This window comes from Aricia agestis, chromosome 12 (genome assembly GCF_905147365.1).
Source record: "Aricia agestis chromosome 12, ilAriAges1.1, whole genome shotgun sequence".
NCBI lineage: Eukaryota > Metazoa > Arthropoda > Insecta > Lepidoptera > Lycaenidae > Aricia > Aricia agestis.
In genome coordinates, this window is record NC_056417.1 from 4,925,531 (window position 1) to 4,950,733 (window position 25,203).

Consider the following 25,203-nt stretch of genomic DNA (forward strand, 5'->3'; position numbering starts at 1 on the left):
CGCACTTGGCCGGTTTTTTTTATTCTTATAACAAATCATGACAAACAGGAAAAATCGTAAGGAACTTTTTTCTTGATTAAGTTTGAAATGATATTTTGATATTGACAGATTAGCAATATAGATTAAGTACTTGTCTAACTTAACCCTCCCTCGTATTCTTAGTACAAAATTTTTCATTTTTATATCAACTATATAGTGAAGTGGTGAAGGCGCGTCATTTCAAATTAGACAAGCTATCTACCATAGTATATTATTTTTGAATAATTAAAATTAAAAGTGTAATTATCGAATTAGCAATGGAGATTATTCGCTCGGCTAATCACACACATAACATTGTTAGGACTTTGTATTACAATATAATATTTATATTTTAGGTGTGGGAAGAAAGAACAAAGAACAAAATATCTGCCACGAAAATAACAAGGAATATAAACTGAAAACTCAACATAAAATGTAAATAAATCATCCATAGTAGGTAGCTGCCTAAAAGTCTTCCTAAAAAGTGAAAGAAAAATCGACCGAAACTAAAAGACTCCATGCAACGAATTCAGAACAAACTATTATATGTGACTCCATGTTTGCGAATGAGAAGTGAGTTTCACAAAAACTGTAGTTTAGTCCACAAAGTCCACAAACTGACTCGAAATACATGTAACCACAGGTAACTATGTTCTCTAGACTCTACATTGTGTCGAGTTAGTCGAGTCCGTCGGGTCCTCGTCGGACAAAGTGTTCTCGTCGCCAGTTAGACGAGTCTAAACTAATTAGTTGTCAACTTGTCACCGGGCCGTGGCCCATAAAACATACTCCATACAACTTATCCCATTTTGCGAGGGCCTCATGAGAAATTAAAATGAGTTTAGAAACTTGGCGATGTGTTTTTCTTATGCTTTTAAAAGTTTCTTGTTTTCGGATTGTCCTAAAGCTGAAGACAAGTAGGAAGGTGGGTACGTTTATTATTTTTTATGACAATTAGAAAAAAAAACCTAAATCTTTCGAGATATGGCGGCTAGACCAAGGTTTGTCTTTCAGCTTAGGGAGCATACCCATACTACGTGACCGACTTTTTAAGATTTTGTGATCCCATTGTTTATAAGATAAGTTGTTTATAAGATAAGTTATCGTTTTACAATACAAAATTCGTAGACAACGCGCCAACGTCACCCCTGTGGGCGCAGGTACACAAACTCCGCGAGTTTATGTACGCGGGTCCGCGCCGCCCGCTTCCCCGCGGGTACCCCTCCGTTGCTCTGCGCAAGTACATTCGTTTCACTACACTGTAGGGATATGTCATATTGCTATACTGTGCTTTAGGGGAGGGGGGGCCAGGCCTCATTGCTTATCTCCAAACCAACTAGCAACAGACTAGTTATAGCCACGATTAATCTACCATGGTCTTAACCAGACCAGTAGCTTAGACCCTTTCGAAAAAAAATCGTTTATCGCGCGGGAACCGTACATTTTTCCGGGATAAAAAGTATTCTTCCTTGTCCTTTCCCGGGACTTACAGTATCTCCATACCAAATTTTAGCAAAATCAGTACCGTACAGTGTTTGGGGGCGAAGATAAATTAGTAGATATAAGGGCTCACACATAATATAACTGTGAATTCGCATCCCATCGCAAATATCTGCGACAAAACTCGTAATGGCATTGCATATAGCATACACATCAGATACACGTACAGCTGCGAATTCGTACAAATTTGCATGCTCTGTATTGTGTGGAAGCCCTAAGGCTGATTTTCCTGTCACGCTAACTACGTGCGCACCGTCGGCGCTGATGGCCCGTGATATATGAAATTGTAGGAAGCGTTTTCAAATAACGCGTAGCCTCAGCGCGTAGCGGTCTGCGCTGATATTTCATACATTTCAGTATCGGCGCCGACATCGGAGCGGTCAGCGTGACAGGAAAATCAGCCTTACAGACAGACACACTTTCGCATGTACAATATTAGTATGGATAAGCCGTTAATGGTCCTTGGATAAACAAAGTAGTGCCCTGTGAAACGCGTCAGTCTGTAGGCTCGTTGACACAGTCGATCGATTCAGCAACAGGTCGGCCGGAAAAACCCCATGCGCGTTTCGCTGGCTAGGTACATCGTTCACTCTGTTTTAATGTTAATCTTTGGATACTAAGGCAAATGCGTGTTTGTCTGTCTGTCTGTTACCTGATATGTATAGTCTGTCAAGAAAGTGAAATTAAAAAGTGGCAACATCGCAGTGTCATCCTTCTCAAATCAATCCAAGAAAAAAGGGATGACACTACGATGTTGCCACTTTTTAAAACCTTCCCTGGACTACTACAAATATTTTAAGACTAAAATCAGCCCAATCCGTTCAGCCGTTTTCGAGTTTTAGCGCGACTAACACATTTAAAAATTCATTTTTATATACAGTGTGTAACAAAAATTAGTGATAATACTTTAGGGTGTGTACGTGTTCCTTGTAGAGAGTTCACTGTGAAAGTAGCAGCTCTGAAAGACGAAACATTTTTTTCACTTTTGTTTGGGCAAGGGTCCGAGCGTCACGTGTTTCCCTATACAAAAGTGAAAAAAAATTTTGGTCTTTCAGCGCTGCTACTTTCACAGTGAACTCTCTACAAGGAACACGTAAACACCCTAAAGTATTATCACTTATTTCTGTTACACCCTGTATAAGATATAGATCATTGGATAAATTTTTATATTTGCATGTTTCACACACATAATTTGCCTCTTTAAGGAAAAAAGGATCAAAATACTTCCAATCATCCCGGTATTGCTAGAGTCAATTTATTTTCTCACTGTTTGCCATCAGATCCTGGTAGACCTATAAATGCTATAATAGCAGGCACGAAATACTTTTTGTTCATCTATCAGACTTTTACCTGAGCCTTTTTGTTTATGTAAGGACTTTTCCGTTGGGCTCTATTTTTTGTATTTAAATAAATAATTGGAGGCCTCGTGGATCGTAGGTTATCATCCTGAATAAGTGTTTAGCTCCCCGGGAGACTGAAATAAACTAAAAAAATATACGATTTTGGGGCCAATTGGGCTATTCTTATCTAATTTTAGATATTTATAAAGTAATACCTATCTATTATTATAAAACTCAGTCTGGATGCATAATCTTATATCTTTAAACGAGCAATTCTTGCATATATGTATAATCTCGGAATCGGCTCCAACGATTTTCATGAAATTTAGTAAAATAGCACGAAGCTCACCGGGACAGCTAGTCTTATATATAAAAATGGACTTTCAAATATTAGTCGCGCTAAAACTCGAAAACGGCTGAACGGATTGGGCTGATTTTAGTCTTAAAACATTCGTAGAAGTCCAGGGAAGGTTTTAAAGTGACACGAAGTTTACCGGGACAGCTAGTCAAGGATATTTTTTTGAAAATCTGCCATCAAAATTTACCATGTGATCCTGGTAGACCTATAGTTTTTATCTAGAACAGCGGTACGCAACCTTTTTATACGGACCACAAACACTCATAAAGTCGCGGCCGGCCGCATATTGAGTCTAGCTGAACTAGAGGTACCTACTTACCTATCAAAGGACTAGTGCATTACTCTAAATTAAACAGCAAGTTAAAAATATATTTTGTCTTTCTCCGAGGTCTTTTGGCATTACAAAAATATATCGTCGAAATCGGCCCCGTATTTTCATCGCGACCAATCATTAATCGAAGCGAATCACTATATGAATTGCACGCAAAGTGGAGTTTAAAAATGAATTATATTATGATTCAATATATGATTCTCCAAAGCGACCATTTTAGCCCCGCTGTAGGGCTAAAATGGTCACATTTAGCAATTCCTCTCAATCAATTCAGCAAATGAATTGTCAAAACTGTCAAACTGACAAATGTCAAATCAGTACAAAAATACAGAAATGAATTGCAAGCAAAGAGATTGCATTTTGCGATTTTAGATATAACATTATGATTCATATCAAGATTCTTCAAAGCGACCATTTTAGCCGTGCTGATCGCGTAAATGATACAAATGTGGACGAAGCCTAACACGGTGTTCGTGTGCGTGCGACTAGACGTAGGTATGCGAATTGTAATTGCATATAAGTTGATAAAAATGCTATATAGCTTTACCGCGGCAGTCCCCGAGTGCCACACGTATCTTTTCATATTTTATTTGTACTATCAGAGAAGCTTTGATTCCTAGACAGTTGGCGGACCTAGGTAATTTGGTCGCGTTTTTAAGTCAAACTCATTCGACTGAACACAGGCCACAGCTAAGATTGAATTGACATAAGCCGACCAAACGACGTAGGCTCAGACGTAGGTCTATCAATTGACAGCCTAGGCAGTTGCTTAGGAATCAATTTCCTCGGGTATACCCATAAACTTATATATTATAAGTTTATGGGTATACCTAATTAGATACCATCACACCAACTGTACCAGAAAATCAAAAACATAGATTGGCTGAAATAACTATCTAGGTTGTTCTTAACTACCTGTATGTTGAATGAATCGTCAGATCTTCACAAATGCACCCCTGAGCTGTTGACATAGATCTATTGACTATTGCAGGCTATGTGGCACACCCTAACCCCACTTCCAGACCCTCCTTTCAATTCATACATACACAATATTATATATAACTTATAAAAAAATTGCGTGTATATTTTGCATACCTACTTAACTATATAGTACATACTTAGAAAAAGATACATAGAGTCAAAACTTACCTATGGCCTCACCACTTACTCACAAGTGCCAGCTATCCGCAACTTATCTGACAGATACTCTACTGTCACAACTTATCTGACAGAGTATCCGTCAGATAAGTTGTGGATAGCCTCAGTACCTAGTTGAAACAGGTTTCTTGAAAAAAGACCACTAAAATTTCGTCATCGTTTTTAACGAAAGGCAGGACCGGAAGAAATTCAACCTGCTGATCGCCGAACTTCGATATAAAAAGCCAGAAGGCACTAGATGACGATGAACACTATTAGATCATCATAATAGTGCCTTCTATTAGACTAATAGAGAGGCCAGGCCAGAATATGCTGCAACTTCCAAGCGCTACCTTAGATATATTTTCTTACTATCACTAAACAAGGATGTCATCGTCATATTGTGTCACTCGTTACAAGCCATGGCCAAGGGGCGGCAGCGTACATAGAGGCCCTACAGATTAGAAAGGGGCATACGCTCATTTAAAAAAAATTCAACACCGTGTCCATATTATACTATCCTGTGTGTCTGCTATTTATTTACTTTAAAACACACGTATCGTGCAAAATCAACTCATTAATAAGGTCGAGTCCAGTCTTTTGATCAGCGTGAACTCTTTTCAGTAAATAATTGATGAGCCCCGAAAAGTGAAAAGGTAACAAATTGCATGTGTCGCCGCGCGCCGCTTTATTATCTCAATTACTGCTGATTCCGTCTGACGAACCCACCTTTATTGATTGGATAAACAGACATCTGTATGGTCACTGGTCAGTTTATATTGTGATATGGTCTATTCGGGGTGTAACAAAACAAAGGGATAATACTTCAAGTGTGCGTAAGTTGGTTCCCACTGCTAAGCCTCAAAGTTACAACTTACACTAAATTAGGGTTTCTCAAGCTTTCGGCTCTACGAACCCTTCACTAAGTAATGAAACCCCCCCCCCCCCCCTCTCAAGAAAGTAAAAAAAATGACTATTGTAATAAGGTTTTTATTCGAATAAAAGGTAACATATTAATATACTAGCTGTTGCCCGCGACTCCGTCCGCGTGGACTTTATTTACATTTGATCCCGTACATCGATTGAGTCGTTTACGCGCAAATAAAAAAGTACATTTTTCCGGGACAAAAAACATTCCTTATCCCAGATTCAAATTAGTATCTCCAATCTCCATGCCGAATTTCAGCAAAATAGATTAAATAGTTTAGGCGAGAATCATAAAAGTTTATTGTGCGGGAACCGTATATTTTCCGGGATAAAAAGTATTCCTTGTAAAGGACAAGGATACTTTTTACCCGAGACTGAAAGTATTGCCATACCAAATTTCGTCAAAATAGATTAAATAGTTTAGGCGATAACCATTAAAGTTTATTGTGCGGGAGCCGTACATTTTCCGGGACAAAATTAGTATTCCTTGTCCGTTCTCGAGACTCAAAGTATCTCCATACGAAATTCCATCAAAATAGATTGAATAGTTTACGCGCAAATCATAAAAGTATATTGTGCAGTAAACCCACATTTTTCCGGGACAAAATGTATCCTATGTTCTTTTTCGAGACTCAAAGTATCTTTATCCCAATTTTCAGCAAAATGGGTCCAGCCGTTTACGCGTGATGTCGTGACCACGCGAAATAAAATCCGCGCAGCTTCGCCCGTGTAAATTAGATATTTCACAGACAAATTAGTCTACAAAAAATAGCCTATGATCCTTCACGTGGTCTACTTCTTATCTGTGCCAAATAACAGAGAAATTGCTCCAGTAGTTAGTTAGAGATAAGCCCTTTCAAATAATTTCCCCCGTTTTTTTCCACATTTTGCTCTATTTCTTCGCTCCTATCAGTCTAAGCGTGATAAAATATAGCCTATAGCCTTTCTCGATAAATGGGCTATCTAACACTGAAAGAATTTTTCAAATCGGACCAGTAGTTCCTGAGATTAGCGCGTTCAAATAAGCCCTTTCAAATAATTTCTCCCCGTTTTTTCCACACTTTCCTCTATTTCTTCGCTCCTATTAGTATTAGCGTGATAAAATATAGCCTATAGCCTTCCACGATAAAAATGAGCTACCTAACACTGAAAGAATTTTTCAAATCGGACAAGTATTTCCTGAGATTAGCGCGTTCAAACAAACAAACAAACTAACAAACTCTTCCGCTTTATAATATTAAGTACTAGCTGTTGCCCGCGACTTCGGCCGCGTGGACTTCAGTTTATAGCGAGCGATGTCAACAAAATTCATGTCAAAAGCTTTTATAAAAAAAACCCTGGTACCCCTTTTAAATCAAAACAGCTGTGCAGTGTGCACATAATATTTCATTTTTTAAAATTAAACTTTATATTTTATGCCAAATTTTAAAGCTTATTTAGCCCCCCAATTACACAACTTTACCCATAAACTATTTATCATTGATAGGTTTAAGGTTACGTCACCGCAGGGTTGCCAGATGCAATTTTACGATTTCCCCCAAACTGATTTTTATATTTCCCCAAAATGATACGTTTTCAAAAAAAAATCCCCAATCGCTTTGTTACAGAAAAAAAAGCGAATATAAAATTGAAACTACTTTTATTCGATCTAGTAGTTTCAATCACTCGACAGTTAAACAGATACACAACACCTGGTCGCTCGCTCGACCAAAGAGACAATTTTTTTAAGAGGGTGACAGACGTGCGTGTAAGTACGCGGACTATGGCTCGACGATCTTAGGAGTTAGGCTGGTATATAGATATGGTCTCAAGACTCCAAATTTTGACAGCCAACCAATCACAGAGCCTGAACCGTGTCTTGAGACCGAGATGCATCTTGAGTACTGACTATTTATACCAGCCTTAATCGCCTGTGTGTCAGCAAAGAGCCGCGAGCCTGGGGGCATGGTAATCCAGTGTGAGCGATTCTCGTGTGTCACCTACGCGAGCCGAGTAAGTTCGCGAACTTAAAACCCGCGTAATTTAAGTTCGTACGTTTGTCAGGCCTTTTACGCACTCGACCAAACAAACAAAACAAACAAACAACAAATTTGCCAGGATGTTAATCGAATGAAAAGGACGTTGGTTTCATATTTTGTTTGTTATGTTTTTTAGAAGTGCTAACCCCAAAAAATCCCCATAGTGTATTTATTTTCCCCAAACATTTACCCAAAGATATTGTTTCCCCAAATTTTCGCCTAGAGTCAAAATTTTCCCCAGAATTGCGAAAAAAACCCCCAATCTGGCAACCCTGCGTCACCGTATATAATATAAAGTACCTACTGACTTATTAAATAACGTAAAAAAGAAATAACAATCGAAAAAAATCAAAGTTCTAATGTATGATGATACCACCTCTTATAGAAAGATGTTGGGCAAGCGTTAGCGCGATGTAAGAGACGCACGGCGCCATCTAGTATGAATTTTTGGAACTAACTTAATTTGAACAAATTTTCGTATTTTCACCCCCTTACAACCCTTTTTTCCAGTAAAAAAGTAGCCTATGTCCTTTCTCAGGCTTTAGACTATCTGTATACAAAATTTCATTACAATCGGTTCGATAGTTTTGGCGTGAAAGCGAGACAGACAGACAGACAGACAGATAGACAGAGATACTTTCACATTTATAATATTAGTAGTATAGATAGATAAAGTGCCAAAAGAGTGCCGCGCGTGCCAGCCAAGTGCCAGTTATCAAGCCACCATTAGCGCGCGTTCAGACGTGCGCCTTTTTTGCACATGTGAAATTGCTATGAATGATGAATCCGCGCGAGTAGAAAACGCGCCGAAAACGCGCACGTCTGTACGCGCGCTTACTAAAATCTTGTCGCGAACGCCCTGCCGTCGAATGGCGAACCCCTAAGGGTTCGCTTACCCCACTTTGAGAGACCCTGCACTAAACTCTAAATGTGGGTTGCACCAACTTACTTTAACTATAACTGTATCTATAACTACAGTGCAAATGTCAATCTTTGGTTAAGGACGCCTTATTTAACGATAACCATAACCGCTCATTACTTCGAAATTTTTTCATGAAAATTCACTATGGCTCAAAGTGTTGTTATAACAAATATTTTTCCTGTCGATTTTTACGGATAGGTAATTATTTTTTTTATACTCTCAATCCCATTAACTGTAGCTTTATAATAAAAAAATATACACAACAGACATCTATCAAATTCTAATTTAAGTTAGCCTTAACTATAACCATAACTTTGACCATAACTGTAACTATAACCACGCCTCTGGTGCAACCCACCCATTAACTTTAGGGGTCTGGCAATAGCAAGCCACTGTCAAAAACGTCCAAAGGTGGAAGTCGAAGAAGATGTTACTTCGGAAAGTTATCCTGAAGAAAATTAGAAGAAAAAACGTGTGGCACTCGGGGGCTACCGACGGTAAAGCTAATGCATAGCATTTTTTGTTTTTTGTCAAGTTATGCAATTGTTATTCCCATAGTCTAGTCACAAACACCGTGCCGATTCTGCCGAAGACTGGCAACCACGCGCACGCACAGACAGACAGGCAGACAGGCAGGCAGGCAGGCAGGCAGGCAGAAAAATGACCTTATTGCTCGATTTGCACGGGTGACGGGTCGATTTTAGTCGTGCGGCAAGTCACCAGTCGAATCGCCCATCCAAGCCGAATCGCCACCCCATTTACACAGTTCTATAAAAATCGCCTGTGTGTGTGTGTGTTTATGTATATTTTTGTAATAGCTAGGTAGAGTAGCCGTGACAAAATATTGTGACGTGTTACTGCGCCGCAGGCTGAAAAAGATTGGGAACTGGATTCCTCCTAAAGTAACCGCAACCGAAACTACATAGTTGGTGGTCGGTCTTACCTCTACAGGGGTAATAAAGAGGTAAACTCTCAGCTTTTATAAAATAACGAAAATCTGTCTGTCACTAGCTTTTGGGGTATCAGCTTCTAACACCTCGCATGCTGGCGCCATCTTCTGGACACAAAGTTTGATTTCAACTACCAACAACTAGATGCCTATTAGAAGTAATTTTAATATTAACCCATCAATCATGGAATAACGAGACACAATAGCTTATCTATTGTTATCCCGGCCGGATGCGGCCGCTTAGGGCTTCATGAATTAAGCTACAATTAATAATTTTTAAGATACTAATGTACTTATAAGAAAGAAAATCTATTTATTTAAAATTGTTATATTAATTTAATTTAATGCAATACAAAGAAGATCTTGGAGTTACTTAAAAATCTCCATTTACTGAGAGTTGAGACTTGATGGGATTGCTTTATATCCTATAAATTGTAATTCCTATTTTGAAGTATCCAGACCACTTTGTACATCATTGTGTTTTTTACATAGCATTGAAATAAAGGCTGACAATATATTATATTATCTTGCTTTTGCACGAGCAGCCCCTGTTACTAACTTTTCCTCTCTGCTCTGCAGTAATTTTTATTTTGGTTTAGAGTATTGTATAGTTTCATCAAAAGTTATTGTAATAACATCAGGAGTCCTTAATAATGCAGAACTCATTTTTATATTTGCTGGTGTCTTCAAATCGGTAACTAATATTTCTGATCCATTTGGCTTCCATGCTGTAAATGTTGCTTCCAATTTAGATTGCTCGTATGTAAGGATCTTGCATGATTTACCTAAAAATTTATTAGACATTTAATTTTAAGGTTTTTGGTGGTAAAGTTTGCAAGGAAAAATTGTGGACTAAACTTTAAAACTCAGAGAGGGCTCACACAAACATTGATGTACTCTCTCGTTCTTTATAATATTTATAAAATGAAGGAATCACAACACTGCCTGTAGATTACCAATAACTAACAACAGATGGTGCAAGAATAATACCTTATTATGAGCACTACATAAACCTCTTTTAACGTAAATAGAATATTAGGAATTTGCTGGAATTAATTACCGTTTAAATGGGTAACTTCTCTTAAAAATCTTTCCCTCAGTTGTGCTCTGATTTGTTTTGTTTCTTGCGAAGATTTATTGTCATTTTCTGAATCTGATACCATTTTATTACTTTTGATTACAGGTAACAAGATCTAAAACAAGAATAATATAGCGTTTTGTTACGAAAATATGCGATAAAACAAATTTAAAAACGTAAAATATCAATCAAAATAAACAACGAAATGCACATACTGCTTATTCTTCTTCTTAGACATGTGTCAAGTGTCATTTGTCTTTGACGCTCTATTTTTTTAAATTTGTTGGTAGTGCACAAAACGCAAAAATGATCGTAGCTCGTTTAAAATAGTTTCTTTACCTCTAGGCTCTATCTTGCCTCTGTCCATCGTAGCTAAAGTTAAAACAGATTCTTAAATATCCTACAGAATTTAGCTGTGCTGTATACTACATTAGTGTAGTATTTCTATGAACATTTCATATTGTTTTTGCGACCTTCTAAAGAGGAGTCCACACCGCCGTTTTTCCATACAAACGTTGTCCCCCTGTTTCCTCCCTGGATAATGCCGGTAGAGTTAGATTTTTTTCCTGAATAGCTATTGCCACTATTAGCATGTCCCTATTGTTTTTTTTTTTTTATATAATTTTATTATTTATTAAAAAAGATAAGAACGTCCAAAAACCCAAAAAAATGGCCAGATTTTCCTCTGTGTTCAAACACCCAGAAAACAAAACTAGCTAGAATATACAAAAAAATAAAACATAGGAACACAGCTCAAGCCTTGCATTAATTTTTAATGAAAAAAGTACTTAAATCGGTTAAGTTTTGGAGAAGGAATCAGCGGACAACGAATCGAAGATTTTCTGTTCTTTTATTAGAACTTTTGTCGTGTTGTCTCTATCGCGCTCTGCGGTGGGAGACTTGAGATTAGTGAGACAGCAATACATTTTCAAATACCTATTTTAATTTATCTCGCCCTTGGTGCTTCTTCAACGCTTCACCCACTTTACTTACGCCTTTGTAACGGCCTGTCAGCTGTCCACTTCTCCACGTCACAACGCGACACGCGACCTCACATCGTCAACGTGGAACGGTGCGGTAACGTGACGCGAAAATTTACGTCAACGTAACGTGAAAATGCACGTCACTGTGTAGCAAGTAGCAACATTTTACGTCTTTTTTTCTTAAATCTCTCTCTCCGTCTTCTTTACAATTATAGCAATAGCAGAATACGTATTGTGCGGTCCATAACAAGATAAAGTAGTAAAGAATGTAGCAGTTTTACAAGGCATGGTGACGTACAATGTTGCTACATCGTGATTCGTGACGTGCATTTTTACGTTACGTTGACACTAATGACATCCGTTGACGTAAATTTTCACGTTACTACAACGTACCGTGCCACGTTACCGCACCGTTCACGTTATAACGTGGACATGTGAAGGCCCTAATGTAGCTTGTAAAATGTAAGAGTTGTAACTTGTAAGCAATGATATTCTACTCAGATCTGTTACGTTCATACTATTTTCCGGCTATAAAATCTCTTCCGAACAACATTGACAAATTTTACAGATGTGTGAAACAAAAGATACGAAATGCCATTTACATAAAAGAGACAAAATAAAAGACGACCCAATTGGGTCGTATTTGAAGCTTCACAACGCGCGCGGTAGTAACATATAGGAGTAGATGACACGGCTACCGTGTCATCCGCCACGTTAAAAAAGCTTGATGGTTTTTTTTTGTTTTTACGCTTGTATTAACTTAATTTATTTAATTGAACCCAAGCTATTGTTGTTGACGGAAGGCTACGTTGTTTTAAGTTGATTTCGAGTAGTTTTACTAAGTGTAAACCTGAAAATGGCAGGTAAGCGATTTTTTTATTCAGATGTTGCAAACCTTTTGTAGGTTTCAAAGTTAGAAAAATGAGTACCTACCTATATTAAATAGATCTGGGTTTCCAAAGTAAATTATACGTTCGTAGATAAATTTAAAGAAGTTCGTAGTTAATATTTTTTATCCGACTTCCAAAAAAGAGGAGGTTATACGTTTGGCTGTGGATATTTTTTTATGTGTGTTCAACGATTACTCCGCTGTTTGTGAACGGATTTTCAAAATTTTTCTTTTGTTGTATAGGGTATTTGTTCCGATTGATCCGGTTCCGAGTGTGTACCATGTTCACAAAAGTGGTGATCTGATGATGGGAACGGCTAAAAAAGGAGACAGCCCCTACTTTTTTCAATTCACAGAATATTCAGAGAGGAAGCCTATAAGCTTGTTTAACGTAGAAAATTTAGATGGTTTTGTTCGGAGCAGAACCTTCTAAAGTGTAATCAGGGCTGTAGCTAGAGTCAAATTTGAGGTAGGGCAGCGTCGGTTACAGGTAGGGCGGAAGCAAAAAAAATCGGTCAAGTGCGAGTCGGATTCGTGCACGAAGGGTTTCGTACCGTTATAGATAAAAAATAGGCCAAATTGTGTTTTTTTGTAATTGAGCCCCCTTTAAATATAAATGTTATTTTAATTGTATTATTAATTAATTAAGTGATTTCGCAAAAATGTCCAGTGCCTACTGTTGCCATTAATATCAATATGCAGCAAAAAAGGCCAAAAAACACGAATCCTTAAATATTGATTTTATTTTGTTTTTATTATAATTGTTGTTTTGATTTATCTCTAGGTCAATGATGTATTTAATTCATTCAATAGTTATTCTTAGATACTTAAAAAAATTCAGTGACAAAGCATGAGCACTATATCTAAGAACTACATATTATTAAATCCTCAACTACGAAGAACAAGCGAACAATATGGTTAAACTTCTGGATGTACCTAGCGATCCACGTGTGAGTGAGAGTGAGAAAATAATAATTAATTGTTGGGTTGGGTGATACGAGTCAATAGATACGACTAAAAATATATTTAGATTATTATTGTTTCTGCAAACTTATTAAAATAATAATTAATAATAAAATAACATAAAATATTTAAAACAGCTGAATTCTAGGTTTCGCCATATTATTAAAAATGCAAAGAACTTCGTTCAGATCAACTTTTTTTGTTCTTTTTTTTTCAAAGGCCAGAAATACCATACCAGCCATTCTTTCGTGACCCATTGACAGTCTTTGAGGCCTATTAATTGCAGTTAAAGTTGAAAACGTGGACTCGCACACTGCAGTACTACATCTTTTTTTTCATTAAGATTATAATTAAATGGACGCATCGCTTCATGTAATCGTGATTCAAATGCCATCTATACACAGAACAAAGAATTATTATCGACGACTTCTGTGGCCCAATGGTTGGGCGTGTGGGCCCTGTGGCCTGTGGCCCTGTGGGCCCTGTGGGCCTGTGGCCCTGTGGGCTTAATCCGGGGGTCGCGGGTTCGAATCCTGCCAACGGAACAAAAAGTTTTTAAAGGTATAATAAAAATCTTAACTATATAATGTATAGTTTATATAAGAATAAAGTATATTTCTGTTGTCTAATACCTGTAATGCAAGTCCTTTAGGTCTTCCTTTTTAGGGTTCCGTACCCAAAGAGTAAAAACAGGACCCTATTACTGAGACTTCGATGTCTGTCCGTCTGTTTCCAGGCTGTAACTCAAGAACGGTAATAGCTAGAGAAATGAAATTTTCACAGATTATGTATTTCTGTTGCCGCTATAACAACAAATACTAAAAACAAAATAAATTAAATATTTAAGGAGGGCTCCCATACAACAAACGTGATTTTTCTAACATTTTTTGCTTAACTATCAATGATGACAACAGGTAGGGACTTGATTAATAATATATGTAATTTAATAAATAAGTGATAATAAAAGTTAAAAAAAAATATTTAAGGGTTAGGTAGGTAAGTAGGTCCCATACTATTTTTGCTCTATAACGGTACGTGCGCGGTATAACCCTTCGTGCGCGGGTCCGACTCGCACTTGGCCGATTATTGGTATTTTTAAGGTAGGGCATTGTGATTTTAAGGTAGGGCATTGCCCCACTATGCCCCCCCCTAGCTACGGCCCTGAGTGTAATTTGAGGGAGATACAATCGCTTTTTAAATGACACGGCTCACGTGTCATACGCCACACGTTAAAAACCCATAAGACGCGGCTGCCGTATAATCCGCAATGAATGCACCTTTTAAAAAGGGTTGACGGCCCCTACTTTTTTTCAATTCACAGAATATTCAGAGGCGAAGCCTATAGACTTGTTCTACGTGGAAAATTAAGATGATTTTGTTCAGAGTAGAACCTACTAAAGTGTAATTTGAGGGAGATACAATCGTTTTTCAAATGACGTTACGAAGTTAAAAACGCGTATGACACGGCTCCCGTGTCATCCGCACTGAATCGGTTAACCGGCGGTCCACGTACCACTGCAGGTGGTCCCTGGAGGCATTCCAAGTGGTCCGCGAAGCCATCCTAATAATATTATGTGAGAATTCAGAAGTTAGTAAAGTATGGGCTACCTAAGTACCTATGCAGTCACAAAAATCACATTTAAATAAAATCTGTACTTAACTTTTAGATTTTTGCCAAATAAAAAAAATGTGTGCTAAAAGTTGTCCTTGCTTTCTTTATCCAAAAACCAATAGTTTAGGTAAACATGGGTAAACCAACCGGGTGGTCCCTATCTAGATAAACATTTGGTAAAATGGTCCCTCATCAGTCATCACTCATGAGTCATGACTCATGAAGTCATGAGTTATGAATTTATGATTCATGACTAAAAGTGGTTCTTAACCTTTTAGTTTCTGGTATAGACAAAGTAATCAAAGGGGTAAATAAAACCATAAAATATGCTATAAGTAATATTTTAATATCCCTAATGGTTCACACAAATCAATGATAAAATCAATCACAATAGCATTATTTAAAAGAAATAAAAGGTGATAAATACCTGAACTCATCCAGTGGAATCTGGGTTACAGTAATAACCTCCTTAGGGATAATAGCAGAGGTAGCGTTTACACAAACTTAAATCTAAGTCGATAACAAATTTATTTAATGCAATTTAATACATGCATTTATATTATTTGGAAATTGTATTTTTTTATTTATGTCACCTCAAAACCGATGGCCCAGTGACTATTTGGTGGTAACAGCCAGCAGGATTTCTTCGCTCTTAATTTCAAATACCTCTTAGATGTTGAAGACTCCGAGACTTCTGCTGCCCCAATCTCCATCTTCGTTAAGTATTTGCCAACTGAAAAGCCCATCTATATGCTAATCATGACAGTAAAAGATACTTTATGTGAAATCAATTGATGAATGATAAGTTTTTGGACCTCAAGCTTTATATTATGTTACATATTTGTATAAAATATTTTCCTGTCACTTTATCATTTTCATTTGACTTCATAAGGGTATATAGAGTGTATTTTGAATAAAGTATGGCAACAAATGTGTAGAGCTGATTCTTGAGATATTTGTTGCCATCTATGGGTACCTGGAAATTCACAGCTGATGTAAAAACAGCATCCTTTTGTGTCATAGGAGCATATAGCATGCTCTCTGACATCTCGATCATGTCTAAAGCTAAATTAGTTATTTGCAGGTTTGTGAATCTAATATGGTTAATCCCTGAATGGAGCCCTACATCCCTTGAGCCCTAACAAATACCTGGCAATCAACGGCACCGGTACTCCGGGTCTCCGGTAAACGACGAAACATATACATGAAAATACCTCAACAATCGCCGCGTACGCAGACCGCTTATTCGAAAAATTCATAGACAATCGCTACCTTTTTTTAGACAAAAGAGTATGCGATCGCCGCAAGTTTTCCAATCGTCTGCAACCAGCAGCTATAATACCAATTAAATACCTGCCAAGTCCGTCGGTGTGACGACTAGCAAATCGAGTGCATGTGCACATTTTCCCTTACGTTTGCCAAATACCAAGCTTTAATTTTGGCATGTAACTAAAGCTGTAAAACAAGTGTTCACTTTAATACTTATCACGGTACCAATATTTGGAGGTGGAATATGGATGTGTTAGGATATGCCGGTCGTGTGAGTTGAAAGGACTTGGCATTCACAGAGTGATACAAAAGTATGCTTACCGGCTCGTGGTGCATTGTGATACCTCAGTCATACGCTAGTGACGATCGCGCGACCGACGCCGCGACCGCTCGCGAGAAGACCCTGCAACGATATAGTGTTATAATAAAACATTAACGGCCGTTCCCAATATTCAATCTATCTCTGGTTTGACTCACAACCGATCGCAGCTAGCATTGAATTGACATAAAATATATGTCTCTAATGTCTAATCAGGCCTGTAGCTAGAGTCAAATTTGAGGTAGGGCAGCGTCGGTTACAGGTAGGGCGGAAGCAAAAAAAATCGGTCAAGTGCGAGTCGGATTCGTGCACGAAGGGTTTCGTACCGTTATAGATAAAAAATAGGCCAAAATTGTGTTTTTTGTAATTGAGCCCCCTTTAAATATAAATGTTATTTGTATTATTAATTAATTAAGTGATTTCGCAAAAATGTCCAGTGCCTACTGTTGCCATTAATATCAATATGCAGCAAAAAAGGCCAAAAAACACGAATCCTTAAATATTGATTTTATTTTGTTTTTAGTATTTGTTGTTTTGATTAATCTCTAGGTCAATGATGTATTCAATTCATTCAATAGTTATTCTTAGATACTTAAAAAAATTCTGTGACAAAGCATGAGCACTATATCTAAGAACTACATATTATTAAATCCTCAATTACGAAGAACAAGCGAAAAATATGGTTAAACTTCTGGATGTAGCGATCCACGTGTGAGTGAGAGTGAGGAAATAATAATTAATTGTTGGGTTGGGTGATACGAGTCAATAGATACGACTAAAATATATTTAGATTATTATATTTTATGTTATTTTATTATTAAATATTATATAATAATAATTAATAATAAAATAACATAAAATATTTAAAACAGCTGAATTCTACGATTCGCCATATTATTAAAAATGCGAAGAACTTCGTTCAGATCAACTTTTTTTGTTCTTTTTTTTTTTCAAAGGCCAGAAATACCATACCAGCCATTCTTTCGTGACCCATTGACAGTCTTTGAGGCCTATTAATTGCAGTTAAAGTTGAAAACGTGGACTCGCACACTGCAGTACTACATCTTTTTTTTCATTAAGATTATAATTAAATGGACGCATCGCTTCATGTAATCGTGATTCAAATGCCATCTATACACAGAACAAAGAATTATTATCGACGACTTCTGTGGCCCAATGGTTGGGCGTGTGGCAGCTTAATCCGGGGGTCGCGGGTTCGAATCCTGCCAACGGAACAAAAAGTTCTTAAAGGTATAATAAAAATGTTAACTATATAATGTATAGTTTATATAAGAATGAAGTATATTTCTGTTGTCTAATACCTGTAATGCAAGTCCTTTAGGTCTTCCTTTTTAGGGTTCCGTACCCAAAGGGTAAAAACGGGACCCTATTACTGAGACTTCGATGTCTGTCCGTCTGTCCGTCTGTTTCCAGGCTGTAACTCAAGAACGGTAATAGCTAGAGAAATGAAATTTTCACAGATTATGTATTTCTGTTGCCGCTATAACAACAAACACTAAAAACAAAATAAATTAAATATTTAAGGAGGGCTCCCATACAACAAACGTAATTTTTCTAACATTTTTTGCTTAACTATCAATGATGACAACAGGTAGGCACTTGAAATTTTCACAAAATAAATAATAATAAAAGTTAAAAAAATTTAAGGGTTAGGTAGGTAGGTAGGTCCCATACTATATTTGCTCTATAACGGTACGTGCGCGGTATAACCCTTCGTGCGCGGGTCCGACTCGCACTTGGCCTATTATTGGTATTTTTAAGGTAGGGCATTGTGATTTTAAGGTAGGGCATTGCCCCACTATGCCCCCCCCTAGCTACGGCCCTGTGTCTAATGTGAGCTATTCCTATCTCTAGTAGGGCAAAACCAGAGATAGATCAAATATTGGGAACGGCCGTAAGAGGGCGACTAACCCCAAAAATCAAACATCGTCCTTCTCTCTTCACACTCACGCCCGTCTTTCATATTATGTCAGGTGAAAAAGAACGACGCGGATTCATCGCCAAATTAGTTTTCTCTCAATAACTCGATAAATATACAACATTTTAAAAATCCGCTAGGGCGATCTCACAATGATAGAATTTTATACAATGTGTTAAAATATTAACTTAGTTCAATGCACGGTTATGGCAATAAATGAAAAATTTGTGAAAATTAGATGCATCTTTGTGATTTTTTCTATCGAGAAAATTTTTAGATATCGTGTTTTTCTCAGATCGAATTCTCGGAAATATAATGTAGTATCTAATTTTAGAGAATGAAACAATTCGGGGCTTATTTTCAAGTATAAAAATGAAATACAACACTTTAGGGTTAGTCGCCTCCTTAACATCAATCATGAACATGTTGGATCAACTCGAGTCATCGTAAAGAACCGCATAATTTATCTTTTAGAGCTATCTTGCCTTTTTTTAAGTTTAAAATTTTTATATTTTTATAATTAATGCCATGGCCTATCCTGTGTTACACAATATTGTACCTTTCTTTATAAATAATATCAAGAACAAAGCTAACACTAACTTAATTTGCAGTAGGTATTGGAAAACAAAATAAACGACGTGTCGAAATTTAAAATTTAAATCACCGTCAAACTAAATTTAAATACAATATATTTTATTTAAATTTGAAAAAAAAAACAATATGAACCCTGCACAATTAACATGATTGCATCTTTTACAATACAATTTTAATACTTGAAAATTAAATTACTTTTCTATTAAATTAGCTGACTTTAACCCAAACCTATTTATATATTGTATTCAATAGTGTTATCAACTGACTATCGTGTTGAATGTCTGCTAATCAAGTGCTAGTTTATTTATTTATTACGATCAGTCATCGATCGATCGATTGATCGATCAGATCAACAGAATATCATCTGGCACAGTAAAATAAAAGACAAACAATGGTAACTTATGATAAGATGACTTCCAATAACAGCATGGCTAGCATGGCGTTGCCCAGTCGATTCTTCGAAAGAGAGTAATGGCAGTTTCTTTCCCATGTCTACTTTTTTTTCCCATAATATATCAGTTTGATATCAGTTTCGGGAATAAGACTGCAGGTTTTTTGAACCTAAGAAATAACTTCGTTCCAATCGGGTGTCCCTTGACATCTCTCAAGTTTTTTATTATTGTAGGTCTAGGGGCCGCAGTGTTGCAGAAATGACATTTAGGAATCGGTGTTGCTACCAACTAAAAATCGTGAGAAATAGGGAGATTGCTAGCAACTAAAAATCGGGAGATTGCTGCCTAAATAAATCAAATTAAAACACGTGTTAAAGTTATTAATCATTAGCCTCCTCCTTGCAGCTTAGACAATAGGCGTAGTTTGCATCTTTAATATTACTGCTTGCCTGTAACCACCCAGCAAACTCCGGGCGTGTTTCCTACTCTTTTTTATATTTTTGTAGTAAGTAGGTATATATTTTTCTTTTTGTTTCGAACGTACCACTACTAGTGGTTGGCAAATCACTGGGTCTGAACTAAACATTTGATTTGCGTTAATACACTACGGGAAGTTGCGTATCGGACGAATGTTTATTAATGAAAAATTTAAAAATGAAAATTGAAAATTTGAAACCTGTCGCATTCATATCGACGTATTTAAAAAATATATTCCCCTACAATAATATTCAACTTTAGTGAGTATGAATTACAGCCTAAATTTGCTTGTTTATTGAAAGGCCAATCTAATTCCTTGCCCCTTGGGGAATAACCCTAACTTGGGGAGTAAAATAATAATAATAAAAATGTTAAATTTGGTGTTACAAACTACAAAATGAGTATAAATTAGGTTTAATGTTTTAAAATTGAGTAAATCGGGAGATTATACCCTAAAATCGTTTTATCGGTATTTGTTTGCCAAAATCGGGAGATCTACCGATAAATCGGTAACTTTTACAACACTGAGGGGCCGGCTAAACTCACTTCTCTCTTTTCTATGCTTCCTGTCCTTGTCTCTCTCACGGTCGCGGTCCCTTTCCCTCTCGCGGTCCTTGTCCTTGTCGCGCACACTCTCCCTGTCCCGCTCGCGCTCCCGGTCCCGGTCCCTATCCTCGTGGCGGCTTTTCTCCTTCTCGTCTCGGCTGGACCTGTAATAGAAAATGTAAGTCATCATTATCCGACTTTTCCGACGATTGTGCAAATTTTTTTTATAGATTTTTTTTTTTTATGAAATAAGGGGCCAAACGAGCAAACGGGTCACCTGATGGAAAGCAACTTCCGTCGCTCATGGACACTCGCAGCATCAGAAGAGCTGCAGGTGCGTTGCCGGCCTTTTAGAGGGAATAGGGTAATTAATAAAGGAGGGTAGGGATGGAAGGGAAGGGAAGAGAATAGGAGAGGGTAGGGAAGGGAATAGGGTAGTGGATTGGGCCTCCGGTAAACTCACTCACTCGGCGAAACACAGCGCAGGCGCTGTTTCACACCGGTTTTCTGTGAGAACGTGGTATTTCTCCGGTCGAGCCGGCCCATTCGTGCCGAAGCATGGCTCTCCCACGTATAAATATATATAATCATATATATTTATACCACATATTTATTCCACATTATAAGATCATAGATAAAACTATGATCTTATAATGTGGAAAAAATTGATACAATCACTTATGTCCTGTAGTATTTTGTACAGCTTCTATAGAATCAAAGCTATATTTATGTTTTTATTACATGCAAACAGAGAGTTTTCTATTTTATTGTATTTGCCCCAACCCTATACCTGTGGCGCTCTCTATCTCGCTCACTCTCCTTGTCCCCCCTATCTTTATCTCTGTCCCCCCTGTCTTGTTCCCAGTCTCTGTCCATGCACTCACTCAACTGGCTGCAACTACACAACTGCTATTCAAAATCAACTTGCGACTGCGCAACACCCCTAGCTCGACTGTGGCGCTCTCTATCTCGCTCCTTCTCCTTGTCCCCCCTGTCTTGTTCCCGATCTCTGTCCATGCACTCACTAAACTGGCTGTAACTACACAACTGCTATTCAAAATCTACATGCGACTGCGCGACAACCCTAGCTCACCTGTGGCGCTCTCTATCTCGCTCCTTCTCCTTGTCCCCCCTATCTTTATCTCTGTCCCCCCTGTCCCGTTCCCGGTCTCTGTCCATGCGCTCGCGGTCTCGGCGGTCCGATCCCAGGCCCCCGCTGCTGCGGCTGCTGCGGTCTCTGTCCCTGTCCCTCTCCTCTCTCCGTCTCTTTTCTTGCTGCTCCTTCTCGCGAGCTTCGTTCATCTCCTCGTAGGCTTGACGCAGTTTAAAGTAGCTACAATAAATGATTTCATAATTTTAATGCTATGAATTTTTTTAAACATATATTATTGAGGATCCTAGGCAGTTGACGGACCTACGTCATGTGGTTGGCTTATGTCAATTCAATGTTGCTGCCATCTGCCTAGAAATCAACTTCTCTGATAGTACATTAGCATAATATAGTTTTTTTATGTTATTAGGGCGAAGCCAAACGAGCGTAATTTGTGAGTTATGAGTCGCAGAATTCCAGTTTGGCAGAATTCTGCTGCAATCAGTTTCATACAAAAGTCCTGTTTGATTCTCTCACCGATAAACTTTGGTTTGGCGAGGTTTAAATGTATTAGTTTTTAAGTTTTTTGAAATAAATATATTTAAAAAAAAAAATCACACAAGCGTAATTTTGTGAGTCATGATTTGTATGAAAAGATATTTACGCGACCGAAATTCTGCGACTCACAACTCACAAATTACTCTTGTTTGGCTTCAACCTTAGTAGGTGACTTTAATTTTAGCATTTTCTTACATAATGTTATATTATACTAGATGACGCCCACAACTCCGTTGCGCTTGAATTCTTTTATCGCGCGGGAACCGTAAATTTTATCAGGAAAAAAAGTTCTATGTCCTTTCCCGGGTTTCAAAGTATCTCCATGCCAAATTTCAGCAAAATCGGTTCAGCCGTTTGGGCGTGAAGAGATAACAGCCAGATAGACACACTTTCGCATTTATAATATTAGTATGGATTAAAACAATGATGATATTTGAAAATGATAAAGCATATTGGAGTAACCTAGTACTAAAATATCTTATAGATGTAGCAAAATTCAATGCCAACATTTTAGTAACTCTATACATTTTTTTTTTACTCAACAGTATGCATTTTTTTTTTTATGAAATAAGGGGGCAAACGAGCAAACGGGTCACCTGATGGAAAGCAACATCCGTCGCCCATGGACACTCGCAGCATCAGAAGAGCTGCAAGTGCGTTGCCAGCCTTTTAAGAGGGAAATGGGGTAATAGGGGAGGGAAGGGAAGGGAATAGGGGAAGGTAGGGAGGGGAAGGGAATAGGTTAGGGGATTGGGCCTCCTGTAAACTCACTCACTCGGCGAAACACAGCGCAAGCGCTGTTTCACGCCGGTTTTCTGTGAGAATGTGGTATTTCTCCGGTCGAGCCGGCCCATTCGTGCCGAAGCATGGCTCTCCCACGTATGAAATATCATACCCAACATGTTGCTTGCCGGAGAGATGGTCATCAATCCGCTGCTGTGCATCACCGACAATGAGGAATGCTCCACACACAGGACACACTTCCATTTGCTTCTCCTGGGCGGCAGCCAGTTCAGCTGTCATTGACCAGTGGCTAAAAAAATAATGTTATTAGTGACAATGATTAGATAAAGGGACTTTCTTACTACAGTTTCTCCTTGATTATTTAAAATTATTAGTGTAAGCCCCCACTGCAACTGGACAATCTAAATGTTATATTATGTATTCTCCCAAAAAAATTTATTAAATGAGTTAATAGAATAATATAGACTGATTATCCTTATTCAGTCAAAATATGCTTATGTGGGAATAAAATAAGCCTGAACACAACTAATTACCTATTCTCTTGTTGCTTCAGCAGTGAGTCTTTCTCCTCTTTCAGACGGTCGCAGAGCTTCATGAGTCCCTGGGCCTGCTCCACATTACCACAGGTTCCGGCTTCTTCTGCCTCTTGAACCAGGGCAGTGATCTTCTCCGACAACAGCTTGACCTAGTAAATAAAATTGTGATACTGTGACTTAAGTCTTAAAGAAACATGATCAAAGTAGATATATGTATTCTGAACTATAATATGATACACATATTTTTTTCAATGTAAATTTTAAGTAATCATTTAAAAGTATTCAAACTAATTAAGTTGAATTTCTGTTTTATAATTTGGTGTTGGATGAATAAAGTTTGTCCTTATCAAAACAAAAGACCAAGGAAATATGAATCAGTATTTGCAATCATTTCAATGGCTATTACCTGTTCTTGGTTCTTTTCAGTTTGTGCTTGAGTCATTGGTGGACATTCAGGCTTGGAGTTCATCAGTTCTAATCTCTGCTTACCTTTAAGTATTTTACCTGAAACAAAGAAGTTAAAATGTGAAACTTTTATACATAAATTTAAGTTTTTATGTAAGTACTTACCTATTCCTTACAGAAATTATTTTGTCAAGTAAACTAGGTATATTCATTACATATTTTAAATTAATTTTAAGCAAAGTTAACTCACGTTCAACTTCATTAATCATATGGCGACAGTATCTTAGGAATTCTTCAACATATTGAGATTTCTTGTATGATGGTTCAGCTTTCTCAAACAAGTCTTTAACCTCCTCATCATGGACTTTGGGACATACACCGAGATCAGCTCTTGTGTTCACAAACAAATCGTGAGGGCAGAACTTCACCATGTAATACTTACAGTACTGCAAATATTGATCAAATAATATTTGTTAAAAAAATTGTAACAAGATAGGTTAGAATTGGTTTTGTCAATAAAAATGGAAATCTCACTTCAGGGTCCTCCCAGTTAGGCTTCTTTATTTTTTCATTTGGATTTGTATTTCGATGTCGCCCCATCAATTCGTCCAATAACTGCGCGGCCGCTAACACAGCCATGGTTACAGTTTATACTAAAAGTTGAAAATATAAGTAATTACATTATCATACCATATAAATTTATGCACACAAAAAGAAGAATTAATAATTTAGTTCTTACTAGTTACAGAACACGAAAATTATATCACTATCGCAATGTATTTCGAAAAATCATTGATGAAACAACGCCATTCATTGAAGTACGAATAGACTTTTTTTTTTTTATTCGTCCCGTCGGAACAGGCAGTACGGTACATGGGCATTGGGCAGTACCACAGTCCACAGGGCAGTACTAACTACGAATCATAAACTTATAATGCATAGACCTCGCATAGACCAACAAAGAGTGCGAGAAAGAAGAAAATCCTTTATGGAATTATAACAAGATGAAAAGAGAGAGGTAGTGTAATGTGAACTGTGACCACTTTTATTTGACAGGTCGTCAAAACTCGGCCACCGTTTTTATGACCTTTCAGTATATTGCAATTTATTATTTAAAGCGTTTGTTATTTTCAACAAATACTATTATATATAACAATAATAACTTGTTATGTGAGTGATTGCAGTGTAAATCATAGGAATAATCATGAAAAATATACATTTCGCAAATAATTAATCTTAATGTCCTAATTGCTATGACGTGTTTATTTTTGCTAATATTCTGTCTTTAGTTCTCTATTTCAAATAAAAA

General features: G+C 37.4%; 1 protein-coding gene and 1 long non-coding RNA gene across 4 annotated transcripts; one reads left to right on the forward strand and one right to left on the reverse strand.

Annotated features, from left to right (window-relative positions):
• Positions 1–259: 259 nt before the first annotated feature.
• LOC121732339 lies at positions 260–870 on the forward strand. The gene is made up of 2 exons (XR_006036356.1): positions 260–591; positions 679–870. It is a non-coding gene; the product is annotated as an uncharacterized LOC121732339 (long non-coding RNA).
• Positions 871–15,350: 14,480 nt separating this feature from the next.
• On the reverse strand, positions 15,351–24,724 carry LOC121732446 (luc7-like protein 3). Of its 3 annotated transcripts, none has more exons than XM_042122324.1 (10): positions 24,634–24,724; positions 24,429–24,547; positions 24,145–24,340; positions 23,896–23,993; positions 23,487–23,638; positions 23,105–23,242; positions 21,655–21,894; positions 20,562–20,725; positions 16,616–16,697; positions 15,351–15,758 (listed from the first exon to the last, which is right to left on the reverse strand). In XM_042122324.1, exons 2-9 carry the CDS (start codon positions 24,531–24,533, stop codon positions 16,651–16,653), a joined length of 1,140 nt encoding a protein of 379 aa, XP_041978258.1. In that variant the 5' UTR covers positions 24,534–24,547; positions 24,634–24,724; the 3' UTR covers positions 15,351–15,758; positions 16,616–16,650. The 3 variants fall into 3 exon arrangements, with proteins under 3 accessions (XP_041978258.1, XP_041978259.1, XP_041978257.1); XM_042122325.1 differs by having other exon boundaries at positions 15,351–16,480; XM_042122323.1 differs by having other exon boundaries at positions 15,351–16,697.
• Positions 24,725–25,203: the final 479 nt, after the last annotated feature.

Coding starts and splice junctions, on each gene's coding strand:
- LOC121732446 (XM_042122324.1), bottom strand. CDS start 24,533: ATGGCTGTGTTAGCGGCCGCGCAGTTATTGGACGAATTGATGGGGCGA. Junction 23,639..23,895: donor CTGAAAAGAACCAAGAACAG/GTAATAGCCATT, acceptor TTTATTTACTAG/GTCAAGCTGTTGTCGGAGAA. Junction 20,726..21,654: donor CGAGATAGAGAGCGCCACAG/GTGAGCTAGGGT, acceptor TTTCTATTACAG/GTCCAGCCGAGACGAGAAGG.